This window comes from Opisthorchis viverrini (assembly GCF_000715545.1).
Source record: "Opisthorchis viverrini unplaced genomic scaffold opera_v5_131, whole genome shotgun sequence".
NCBI lineage: Eukaryota > Metazoa > Platyhelminthes > Trematoda > Opisthorchiida > Opisthorchiidae > Opisthorchis > Opisthorchis viverrini.
In genome coordinates this window covers 433,331-446,209 of record NW_008751784.1, presented here as the reverse complement: position 1 = coordinate 446,209, position 12,879 = coordinate 433,331, and the positions used below count along the sequence as shown (strand labels likewise).

Here is a 12,879-nt window from a genome sequence, read left to right as displayed (position 1 = left end):
TTGCAGCAAAGTACGAGAGCCACAGATTCGAAGTGAGAGGAGTTAAAGCATGGGGGTACGAAATGTGTGCGGCACGCATCCACAGCCTGGTAAAGTACATTGGTCCAAATAACCATGATCTTTTGTCTACCAACGAAAATCACAGATCTCCCGCTCAGTAATTTCGCGGCTTAACCACTGAGCTACCTCGCGCTCATGAAGTAGCAAGGTGAACACCAGAAGGTACTCATAACCCTGGTGTTTATATCTCCGAGCGAGAAACTTGTAGCAAGAACCTGGAATTTGCCGATGACATTGTTCTCATTCTTTTGAAATAGAGCAAGAAGCGTATGAATTACTAGAAAACCTAGCCAAGACCCCACGACATGTGCTTCGTATCCGCAAATTGCACAACCATCCCGCGGGGTCTTTGAACATGTGTCTGAAAAGCCAAGCAGTGACACTGGAAGTTGTGGAACGCTATACGTATCTAGCAATTTGCATTAACTCTACAGGTAGTGCGACGGACAAGGTCGACTGTAGTTCAGGGACACCGCTGGTCAAAAACTGACAGCTTTCATACACCCTCTGGGCGTAGATGCCACCTCTCTAATCCATTGAGCAGTAGGGGCCGCACTAAGGGAGTGTATACCCTGTCTTTGATAGAGAGCATCTTATACGCAACGGAAACCAGGCTGATAATACAACTGTTAGGACGTTCTCGCACCCTTTTGAAGACTGGGATGACGATCAAGGAGCTCCGTTCGACTGGCATTCTATTTTCCTTTCAAATCTTCTGGAGTACAGTTGTCAAACTGTTCACCAGAACCTCACCAACTTCTTTGAAGAGTTTGGGGTGCAGGCCATCCGGGTCGGGTGCTTTGTCCCGTTGGAAAGATGATATCTCACGCTAGATTTCTGTTGTTGAAAGTGCGCTATGGTCGACATTCTATTCAGGGGTGTTGGGTTCTCAGAGGGGCTGTGTTGAAGGGATCCAGCTGAACTGTTTTTTGAAATGTCCGGCCCATCGCTCAAAGCGATTTTGTAAGTGCCTTTTCCATATATTCTTTCGCTAACACTTGCCTTCTCTCGGGCGGTTGATTAAATCAGCTGGAACAAAGCGCGGCTGTTGACTGCAACGAGAGCCTTCTTCACCTCCTGGGCCATCAAAATTCTGTGTCATTTTCTAAGCTCGTGAGTATCTGGTCGTTGAGGGATCTGCGCGCGTCATCACGGGTGTTTGTTGCAGGTACGGCCTTTCTGGATGATGTCGACTATACACAGTGTTCATTTAGTCAATTCGGATTGCTCGGAAAGACAGTTCTAAAAACCGAAAGCGTACCTTCTTTTATTCGCTCCCATTCAACCTCCAAGCAATCTTCCTCATCCGCGTGACTGTGCGTTTCCAGTAGTTTTCTACCCAGATCAGCTGGTGAGTGAAACTTTTGCAATCTTCCTCATCCGCGTGACTGTGCGTTTCCAGTAGTTTTCTACCCAGATCAGCTGGTGAGCTACTGAAACTTTTCAGAGTTGATGAGTGGAGTTGCTCTGTTTCGCCACGCGTAAAGCAAAGGGATAACCAGACCCGCACAAATTAATGACCAGATTCAAGTTGTGTGCCCTGGAAGGAATGGTAATCTTCAATTGAAGTTCTCTATCGGTAACTGATAGCGGAATGCTATGCGACCGAGTGAATTCAGGTGGAGAATACGAGGCATACTCAGATGTTTGACCACCGAGGTTTCGGGACTATAGCTCAAGTTAGTTAAAAATGCGAATTCGGAGTGAGGTGATCAGGAAACGGGTCTCCGGTGGAATGGATGCTACTTCATTCAGGAAAAGCATCCGTCACTGCAAGCTTAGGTGGTTGTGTTACGGATGCAGACTCATCAACTGTTAAGAATAGAGCTTTTTTCGGTCCCTAATTTTGAGTGGCGGAAATCTAGAGGTGAGAGAAAGGGAATGAAGGATGCTACGAATAGTTTGGGCGGTGCTGGTTCGGGAGACTTTTCAGGATGGGAGTCCAGGTGACCTTACCCATGACTGCCTGGAGAAGCTGAAGCATATGGCAGCTAACTGATGCTAGTGGTGTTCATGCTGTCAGTTTCTATCCAGATTCTAACTTTTCGAGGCGTAGGTCCCTCTCCCTGGCTTATTTATTCTTTCCATCATAAAGCGCTATTCAAAACACTGACATAGCTGAATGGCATCTAATGTTGCTTTGACTGACGGTGATGATGACTGTATATCACTCTTATTTGTTGGAAATTCAATAGGTTATATGGGACAGAAAAAGGGGTCGTTGAGAAATGGACGTCTCAATACGGCTGTTAACAGCTGAACCAAATAGTGGAATGTGAGAGAATGACATACTCACCTTTTTCCACTCCCAACGATCGCCCGAGTCAGATTGGCGACCAACTCAGCTCGTACTTCTTCAGAGCTTCGGTCATAAATTTGACCCAACGTTGCCACGGCAACACACTGAACAGATTCTGGACGGGAAAACGAAAGAAGTGTAGTAGGACTGAGAAACTCCAGGTAACTAACAGAATGCAGGTAGTAAGGCCAAGCATAAAAGATAATAATAAAAACGGACTGTTTCGCTGCAGCACCCTTTCGGTACCTAGCTGTCATGCCAGCCACAGAAACCACGATGCTAGACAGGAAAAGGTCGAGGTGCGGGGTCACCCTTTCGGTACCTAGCTGTCATGCCAGCCACAGAAACCACGATGGCTAGACAGGAAAGGTCGAGGTGCGGGGTTGGGTCCAAATCATGGACTTTCTGGTTAGTAATTTCACGGCTTAATCACTGAGCTATCTCAAGCTCACAAAACTTGAAAGAAGAGAAGATAACTGTGGCTGAATAGAAAGAAGCAGTGGGGAATTCTAAACTTCCAAGTTCTATAACAGGATCAGGTTGTTGTAAAGCATACGTGACCGGAAGACACTGTGGGTGACTGTACACACTTTATACGAGCAAATTGGTTGCATTAAGTGACTCGTCAGTGTTCTAAATCGAAAACATGAAACAGCGTAGTTAGTACGAATCTTCATATCAAGGATGAGGATAGGCACAAAGGAACGTTCAGAACAGTCAAGGACTGAAGTGGCGACCGCTTCGATACGATTGAGGGCTGTCAATTTCGCGACCGATAGGTAATGAATTCTGTTGTCAGTGTGGCTCAAAGCGTTCTGGACGTAGTCCTATTTAGAGTCCTTCGTTTGCGCTTCAGGCCTTCCTCAATTTCTCCCAAAACAAACGTTATAGTGATTCGGCTTGAAAAAGCCCATTTCAGTTTTCAGACATAAAGTGTGTCGCTGATGTACACTGGTCCTGTTTATTACAGAGTCATCACCGAGGGTCAAGAGACTGAGGCAAAGTAGCCAAGCACCAGGATTCACTGACGCCAAGTTATACATTTATGTACTGAAAGACATTAGCTCTACTGTACCGCTACCACTGATAGCCTAACTGCATGAGGAAAATGAAGACGGCCTCAGTAATGTACGGGAAAAGGGATAATGACTCATTGCAAAAAGTTTTGATTGCGGTATGAGTGTCCAAGAACAGAGATCCCACAACTCACAATATTATTAAGGCAAAAAGCATCTGAATAGCGGTGTTGGAGCAGGACGGCATTAGCGAAAATTGACCCACCCTAACCCTTGAAATCCCACTTAACATAAACCAGATGCATAACGACATAAATTTTAGCCAGGCAGCATTGTCTCCACTGGGATGTGTTACATGTCATTTCCACATGGTTTCTGACCGGCTGGATTTCAGCCAAGAGATATGTACGAAAAAGCAACTCTCAAAGGACCAGTGTCGATGAGGGAGCGTCGTTTGCCACGCTGGTGACCTATGTTTACACATCTGTCGCATCCCGGGGTCCAAAGCGTGAGGTGGAGCGTACTACTGGGATTGTACTGGTCGGCATAATGATGGTTATGGGCAGCAGTCACGACTGCGCAGTCCTGTTCTTTCGAATTTTACTATTCAAGTCCAGTAAACTGAATGTTGTCGAGCTACTGAGTTCAGCTAGGTATGCATTTTGTCATATAAAGCCCGACACCCGATGGCTGTCATGAAGGAAATGCTTTTCACAATAGTTCGTGGGTTTGTGTATTTTATCATGAAAGTCACTGTGGTACATCATCATTAGATACGAAACACTAAACTGATCGACAAACAGGTCCAGTCACAGTTTGACCTACCATCTTTCTCTTCTAAAAGATCAATAATTAGCCGATCCGATAGCAGTGCGTTGGGCAACGGGCCAATGCGTCGCACAAGAGCCAAAGTCCAAAACGCTGCGGCCAAAGTGGCAGGTCTCGCCTGCACCTGTCCCGGACGGTGTGTGAGTAGACCTTCTAAATGTTTGGCAAGCCACACACCAGTTGGGCTAGCGACAGCCGCCTCAATGGCTTTTGGAACAACGACCAACGGGTAGACACGTTCGTACCAATGCCGCTTGAGTGGGGAAGCAGGTCCCAGTAGACAATCAGCGATGGCGATTCCCACAGCTAGATGCAGACTAGGGTCATTAATCTGAAAATAAATCCGGGGTTAGATCGATGGTCGCATGGCCTTTCGTTGTTAATCACACGAAAATGACCTAGGATCAACAGGTTGGAAGAATTACTAGCGGGTCGATGTAGCCGCAGTACGCTCGTTTGGGTTGCTCACTTTTTGGGTTTCAGTAGAACAGCAAAGAGATTAGGGTATAACGCTACTGCTGATACTAGTAAATGCGCATGTCCGCTAAGTATCGTTGGATGAATAAACTACACGCCGAGCACCAAAGATATCAAAATAAAAAATCCAGAATCCGGAATATGCGCACAAATTTTGTTTAAGATTATTGTGCCTGAACTGAGGCAATGAGGAGAATATAACAGATATTGAACAGGGCTCACCTCAGCTGTATCGGTAATCAATTTCAGAATGGCAATGGTATGTGGGTGCGAAGTCACATGTGTATCGGATTCCTTAGGGTTAACGGATCCCTTACCACCCGATTCCGGTACACGTTCGGTTCCTTCGCCCATACAACAGGCTGCCAAAGCGCGAAGGGCGGCTTGAGCAACATGTTGCTGACCGGTGATTGCACCAGCAAGCTCTCCGCTACCGCTGCCAACACCAGTGCCGTAAGTAGATGCTGATGGAAGATAGACCGCGATGCGATGTACCATGGCAGCCTTGGATGAAACCAAGTTCGGGGTTGCACCACCAGGTATGGGAAGTGAGCCAGCAGGTAAATGGGACAGGCAACCTGCACGGGTGACGATCATAAGAGCTTCGAGAATAGCAGCTACGGTGGCCTGTGCGATGCTAGAATTGACGTAGAAGCCGCTATCGTTGGTCGAACGTTTCTCTTTGGTTGTGGTAGTTGCCAGCACATTATGGAAAAGACAACTGGGCTTGACAAGGAAGGTTGCTGAGATCAAATGGAAAGCAACGGTGATGAAGCGATAAACACATACCACAATGAGCACTGCTGTCTGAAACAGCAAACAACTAAGTGGGTCACTCAACCGAGACAGTATAGCAGGATAGACAATATCAGGGTGTTAATTGAAAATACAACTTCTTTCCATAAAAATTGGAAGCGGGTGCGACACTATTTCTATCTGTCAGTCCGTTTATAGCTGCACGTCTACAATTATGTGACTTCATGGGTATTTACACGATGTTAGTTATATTAAGCAGTTTGTCCAACATCTACGATAGTGGGGTTTACGGGTACATGCTAGTTAGACAATTACGCGCGGCGGAATTCGCTTTCAAATGTTTCCGCCATAGGTACATGTGGGTCGCATACCACAATCGGGGTTTTTAGTATTCCCAAGCACTAGAAAGTCTGAGAATTACGAAACACATCGTGACTTCTGTGAGTTACCCTAGTATGTACGTCCTGTTCGGACGATCAAAACGTAGTTTACTGATTTTATCTTGATCGAGTCGCCAAGTCTAGTTGCAATTCAGGCTAGCATAGGCCGGGTAAGAATAATAATAGTAATAATAATAAAAATGATAGTTTAGCTGTAACATCCTATCGGTGCTCAGTTGCCATGCCGCGCGAAGGAAGCACGAGGCCTGAGGTGCTGCTAGACTGCTAAAGCCTAGATAGTCGAGATGCCGGGGTCGGATCTGAACCACAGACCTTCTGGTCAATAGGTTCGCGCCTTGACCACCGAGCTGTCTTGGGTGGGGATGAAACTCATGGAATCCAAAAGGTTGCCGTCAGGTAACAGCGGCGAAGATTGAAAGTTACCGCAAAATCAAGCTAAGTTCGCAGCAACCGACTGCATTAAATTAGAAGCCCTGTTTGGCTTGTGATGCCATTTGCTGCGCGCAAAACCAATTACCAATCTACCAATGAACATCAGGGAATTGTCGTCCGTGGGATATAAAAGCCAAACTTTATGGTTACTTCTAGTCTTACGGTGTTTGAGTCAGCGACCTTTTGCATGTGATGAAGACGGTGTACAAGATGCGGAGCGCGTCCCTCCTCTGGAACCATAGCTCGTTGGCTGAGAATAAGATAGTATCTCAGAGCTTTCGACATTTAGTTCTTTGAAAAGGATCTATCGACACAACACTTTTCACGCTTCATGAGTAGTGTGTTACGCCAAGGGGAAGTATTACGAAACCTCTAATATCCTACCCAATGAAACATGAAGCGATCTTGTGCAGTACAGTCAGTTGAAGAAGAGCATCACAAACGAGAGATTCAGAAGGATTCAGCTGAGCATCCCGTCAAAACCAAATTTGTACACAAATGGGAGTACTTGTTTGATTTAATTGTTTGAAGTATTAAAGTGAAGAATGAGCAGGTGGAGAACGGACCTGGTGTTAATATACTGCACGTATTGTGACAGTTCGAGATGGGTTAGTGGCTGAGGCGCAAGCTTACTAACCGGAAGGTCCATGGTTCGAAGCCAACCTCACTCTCTCGATTGCTCCTGTCTAGGTTTGGGCAACATGTCAGTATCTTAGTCCTCGTGCTTCCTTAGGAACGCATTTGATCTAAGCATAAGAGTGGCGTTGTTACATCTGAACGATTATTAAGGTATAGATATGAGTATACAGGGTAACCAAAAATTTATAAAGCACGTGCCATAGCCTGATGGATTGGGAAGAATACAGATAAAATGGTTTACACAAAGGACCGCAGCGGTTGCAAGGTTTAATACTGCCGGAAGCAACTATACTTACCAAAATAACCAGTTGCGTAGCAAGATCCCACTATCCAGGATCGTCTGATCCGCAAAAGAAGAATTTCAAAAAGTATTACAGATTAGCTTACGTACACATTAGAGTAACCATCTGCTCTATCGCCGCGATAATATCTGCCCGCAACTGCTTCTGCTCCTGTTGTTGTTGGCCTTGTTGTTGTTGCTGGTGCTTTTCTTTTTTGCTTTTCCTCGTGGGACCACTGCTTCCAGTTGTTGATGAAGCAGCCACGGTTCCGGTGCTTTGATCTTGTCTAGAAGCATCGGCTGCTCCTTGGATGGCCACATAGCGTGTGAACAGTCGTTCAAGCAGATAGGCAGCACCCATGAACATTCCCTGCACAGCATGTGAACTCTCTCCATCTATATGTTGTTGCTGATGGCTTCCAGGGGTAGGAATAGCAGCCAGCATGTTCTTGGCCGTTTGTAAAGCTTGAGTAGGCGTCTCGGTAGCCATGACAACCACACTGTAGACAGAGGCACACGCATGTCTGCAGTTGGCCCCTCGTGGAGTAGCCAGGAGAACGCTCTAAAATGGAGAGTAAAGAACAGACGTTAAGTGTTTCTGCTAGTTCGGATATATTTCACGGTCGTGCAAAACCAGACTTGTCAAAGTCTGGTTGTCAACTCTCTTGTCAACTCTGGAAATCCAAACAGAGGGTAGTCAGAGCTACGGCGATGGTTCCTTATACTTGCAGTAGTGGAAAGATGGTATAGGACGGGTGCAGAAAGCAGAATCGTCAGGGCGAAACAGTGGACGAAAGGATGAAAGGTTCATTGGGCTTCCTAGAAGACTAAAGCCCCAACCGAGAGGCACAGGAACACGAAGGGATTCACTCACCCAAGATCGTCAACGGTTGCTTTATGAGTGAGTGACCCAAATGAAAGCTACCGCCTGAAACAGACAGTCAGCATCCACCAGTTCCTAACTTTTAGGAAACCTCACGAAGACATTGCACTGTGGTGACCACCTAGGGTAGATCAAGTGATTTCACTAAATGATATCTTATTACAGTAGCTTTGCTGACGAATACAAATTTAGATAGAAAAGTGTGTTCAGCTGTAGCACCCTTCCGGTGCCTAGCCGCCATGCCACCCGAAGGAAGCACGAGGGCTGGGATACTGCCAGGTTGCCCAAGCCTAGGCAGAGGAAGTCGAGTGGCGGAGGTCGGATTCGAACCACGGACCTTCGGGTCAGTAAATTCGCGCTCTAACCACTTGGACCATCTCGCCCCCAATTTAGATAGATATACACCCGCAGAAGGCTACAGTACTAGTTCCATCCGAACGATGCTCAGAAACGTAGCCAGATCAGTTCACATCATCAGCGCCCATATAATCAAAAATGGATGAAGAAGTGCACATCAATCGTGACCAAAAAGCAACTACAAAGTGACTCACATTCATCCGGTCGAACAGCTGTTTGTTGCATGTGATCAGCTCTTTCGTATTGCCGACCAGAACTTCCTCAAGATAGTTCGGGAAGTTTGGGGCTAGAAGAAAGGTGAAAAGTGAAAATAGAAAAAAGTGATAAGCCTAACAAAAACTGGATGAACTAGTCGCATGCAACTCGGAAAGAGTAACTCACATTCTTTTGTGTTTTGAGATCGTGTGAAGATTACCACTTGAATGAGACGAAAATAGGTATCGATACTACGTTTAGCCTGTTCCGGATTGATTTGATGTGAAGTGGTGTTCGATGTGGATGAGGTAGAGGACAGGGGTCCGGCAGTTGGACTGGTCGTAGCTGATGGACCACCAGCTGGGCCGCTGGGGGTCTGAATCGACCCAGGGCCAGCGGAACCCGCTGACAGGAAATAACGAACAGTCTGGTTGACCAGATAGCGTACCTCGTCTTCAGTCTCGTAGGTTAGGCCGGCCTCTTGAGCTGGAGTTAGACCGCCACGCGTAGCCAAGAGACACAAACGAATAAACTGAACCACCTGGACAGAACAGGAAAGCGAAATAGGGAAGTCCATATTTTGGTGTCGACCGCTAGTACGAAATACTTTAGAGTTGCAGACACAGATATCAAGAAATAACTACCATTCCCAAATTCCAACTTCATATACCCCCTTCGAATACTACAAAGAGTGGTACAAAACGCTGATTCGAACCGAGTAATACATTATTAGTAAGTTTCGCATCAGTCTGATAAAAACGCGAACTAGTCAGGGTGTTGGCTATATTCTTTTTCGGCTTCTATCTCATCTAGGTGCCATGGATCAAAATGCACGGTAACCTGAGAGCGCATGCAAAGAACCCAAATGAAACCGCTAAAAGTGTACACAAGAAGCATCTGAGCGGTCGAGTTCACTTCGGAGCTGCTCCGATTCGTTTATCGTCAATAAGTTGAAAAGACTAGATATTGATCAAAACCTTAGACTGTCACTCTCACTATGCCGGTGAAGACCCAGTTCAAGAAGATGGTAGATTGCTCAAGTTCAAGCAGTCTTTCGGAAGCGCAGAAACTATTTCTTCAGTGGGAAATTCAAGTCCATTTAATTGCTCTCTCACTGTATTATGTGTGCGTTTGTATGTTCCCTCTGTCACCTCGCACTGGGCCCACTTAAGAAGGATTTTCACCGCACTAGACAAAACGTAAAAACTTCCTTTGCCAATAGAGTTTCAAACTTACGTTTTGTTCATTTACGTATTCTGCTTCTTGATGATTTTTCGGTTCGCTAACTTGAAAACTCTGAACCTGTTAAGACCCAGTTTCAGACAGCCTGTTGCACTTGATTGCTTCTACTACTTCGTCTCTACTTCGTAAGTGAATATCGTTGATCATCATGCAATGAGAATACGCTGAGATTTCATCAGACAGGTGGATATTGATGAACATGTTCATCAGTCTGTCTGTCAGAAACAACTGACCAGTGAGTTCTATCAATTTACGAGGACACCTTACTCTTCCGAAAATGAGCGTTTGGGTTTTTGTACAATCAGTATAACTTACTGGGATCAGACGTTCCACTTCTACAAACGGGTTTTTGCGAGAGTGTTGTGTGTCCTGTGGGAAGGGAAGCATAAAGAACAGAAAATAACTTAGTGAGTCGCCAAAAATACATCAAGGTTCGACTACAAACACAACCTGTATTGTATCAAATCTTCTCAACTATAGAACGGCTTATTCTTGACAGAGGAATCACCGCCATGGTGGTCCGGATACGGGTCAATCTTAGGGTACCTAGATTATTCTACACAAGCAACCGTGTAAGCAAACCTTCAACATCCACATCGAAAATAGACGAAACGTTTCCCTTCTAGACTGAAGAGGATCTTTCTTAGAAGGACAGCAAGGTAAAACACGTTCTCAAGCATCAAAAAACCACAATAGGAGAGTGCTGTTTTTTGGAACTATGGCGCGGTGACCTGTGTTGTATCCACTTTTTGAACGTTCGTGCACGCTAACTTCATCGTGTTGGATAGAAAAGCACCGGTCGCAGAGAACAAGCTTTGCTCTCTGTCAATCCGTTTTTCTGGTGACTTGAAGTTCTTGGGAAAAATAGCACTTGAGGTAGCTGAAGTTGCTCCCATATATTCTATATATACATATGGGTATACTTTACATACGATTTCTGATAAAAGCTCAGTGGTTGGGGCGCCACAGATCGGAAGGTCTGTGGTTCAAACCGGAACGCAGTATCTCGACGCTGCTGTCCAGGCTTGGGCAACCTAGCAATATCTCGGCCCTCGTGCCTCGTTCCATGGATATGGCAGTCAGGCACCGAATGGGTGCAGAAGCTGCACGATTGATGGATTGATAGGAGGACCTTGCACTAAATCCGTTCAATCTCATCTGATGTATATCGTCCCTCTAGTGTCAAAGAAGCGAATTTCAGGAGTGGTTCAAAGGGGTCAAGGACAAATAGAGAAGTGATTATTCTCATCCCCAAACAGAAGTTAGAGTGGAGGAGCGAATACGAAGGAAAAGCAAATGTCTGTAGTTTAAGTAAAATTAAACCACTCACGTGATTGACGAATTCCACGAAAGATGGTAGTTTGACTCGACCGTAGACGATATCGTGAATGATATTCGGATCCAAGAATTGTTCGAAAGCCATGCAAGCTTCCCGACGCACATTAGGGTCCCTATGATGGGCACCAACGGAATGGCGAACATAGAGTGAAAGATGGGAAGAGAAATGCGCATTCCAGGGGCAACACACACGAGTTAGAACATTAAACTCGGGCGTGACGTGTTATGCGTGGGACCGGTTGTCCGCTAGATGTGTCTACTAGTGTAATTAATAAAACGCTTGCCTCGAACCGAGATTCGCATGACATGGAATCATTCGTCCTGTCGTTAGCTAAACGGTTATTGACAGGCTTTGAGGGAAGAACCTACGACTGAAGTAGAGACTTTGACCCAGCGTGCAGAACGATATACAACACTTAAAAGCTACAGCTTATACACGCGGTCAACTTCCACTAAACTGATCGTAGTAGGATCGAGTACCCGTTGTCCGTCTAATCTGCTTCAGAAAAAACACAGCTCAGAAAGAATAAGTTACAGCAAAACGAAGAGACAACACAGCTACTGAGCACATGATATATCTATTCATGAATCGCAAATTAGTTCACCAAAAGCTGAGATACGGAATCGAATCCTGTCACCAGATTGGGATGGACCGGGTCGGTTTGCAGAGTGACTGGTGTTCAGCTACAGAATTTATAACGCATGTGCCGGCTAATTATTAAAATTAGCGCACCACTGTGTGTAAATTGTACGAGACGGAACACCTAACGAAAGGGTTCACACTGAATGGAATATGGGTAAGACTCTGATGGGCATTTGAGTGGGGAGCCCTGAAGGAAGTTGTAAGTTTTTCACAATAGCAGGATTCTCCTCAGCTATTGAGAAGGTAATTGTACACAGCGAAATGAAAGGGACAGTCTTACTTATCACCCAGCGCTTGCAGAATCAAGTAACGCGTGGGAATGTGATCTGAAGGGTAGATGAGTCCAGCGAAGTTGACAGCCACTGAACGGCACAGGGGATCCGGCTGAAAGCAGATAGGGGAAAACGAGCAGAAAAGAATACACTAGGCAAGTAGCAGAATGATTTAAACAAAAGGAGCTACGGACCGAACACGAAATCTAAGCACACGAGTGAAAGCGGACACTAACAGTTATATGTATTCCACTCAAGGTGGCGTTCCCAGTCACCGGGTTCACAGTAATGCCCTTAAGGTAGCAGACGCTTCCCAGGACTGTATAATTTGCCCGCGTGTTGTTTGGCCACGATATTGCTGAATCGAATACTTGCCAGTGGAGGGTGCTGTGAACGCCCGGTTGCCAACGGCGGACCGCAGACTCATTCTGGCAAGATATTTAATCGCTGCACAAGTTCATATATGAACGCGCAAATCAGGTCTATCACAATAGGGTGGATATAGCAAGAAGCATTATCACCATCATCACTGACTGGTTAGCATCAAGCTGAATCTCAACCGCGTAGGGGTAGAATCCACATTTGTGGATTCTTACCATGTTTCTCCCTTCGGTTTCCAGAGCCACATAAGCTATCTTCAAGGGCGCCCACCATATTACCTGAAGGAGGCACGAGAGCTGGGCTACTACCAGGTTGTCCAGGCGTAGACTGAAGCAGTCGAGATGCTGAGGCTGGTTTCCAACCACGAACCCTCCAGTCAA

At 45.8% G+C, this 12,879-nt stretch overlaps 2 protein-coding genes across 2 annotated transcripts in view; one reads left to right on the top strand and one right to left on the bottom strand.

Moving 5' to 3' along the window:
- T265_06273 (hypothetical protein) overlaps nt 1–12,879 on the bottom strand; it is a gene marked incomplete at both ends in the record, with an annotated part of 38,841 nt that overhangs the window by 13,099 nt on the left and 12,863 nt on the right. The window contains 9 exons of the mRNA XM_009171493.1: nt 2,357–2,474; nt 4,201–4,534; nt 4,903–5,487; nt 7,313–7,750; nt 8,623–8,714; nt 8,810–9,164; nt 10,181–10,234; nt 11,196–11,316; nt 12,127–12,230. Of these exons, the coding sequence (XP_009169757.1) occupies nt 2,357–2,474; nt 4,201–4,534; nt 4,903–5,487; nt 7,313–7,750; nt 8,623–8,714; nt 8,810–9,164; nt 10,181–10,234; nt 11,196–11,316; nt 12,127–12,230 (2,201 nt within the window). The remainder of the gene's footprint in view (nt 1–2,356; nt 2,475–4,200; nt 4,535–4,902; nt 5,488–7,312; nt 7,751–8,622; nt 8,715–8,809; nt 9,165–10,180; nt 10,235–11,195; nt 11,317–12,126; nt 12,231–12,879) is intronic.
- On the top strand, nt 5,177–12,825 carry T265_06272 (hypothetical protein; the record flags this gene model as incomplete). Its single annotated transcript, XM_009171492.1, has 3 exons — nt 5,177–5,240; nt 8,237–8,523; nt 12,739–12,825. The coding sequence occupies 3 exons, from the start codon at nt 5,177–5,179 to the stop codon at nt 12,823–12,825; spliced, it is 438 nt and encodes a 145-aa protein (XP_009169756.1).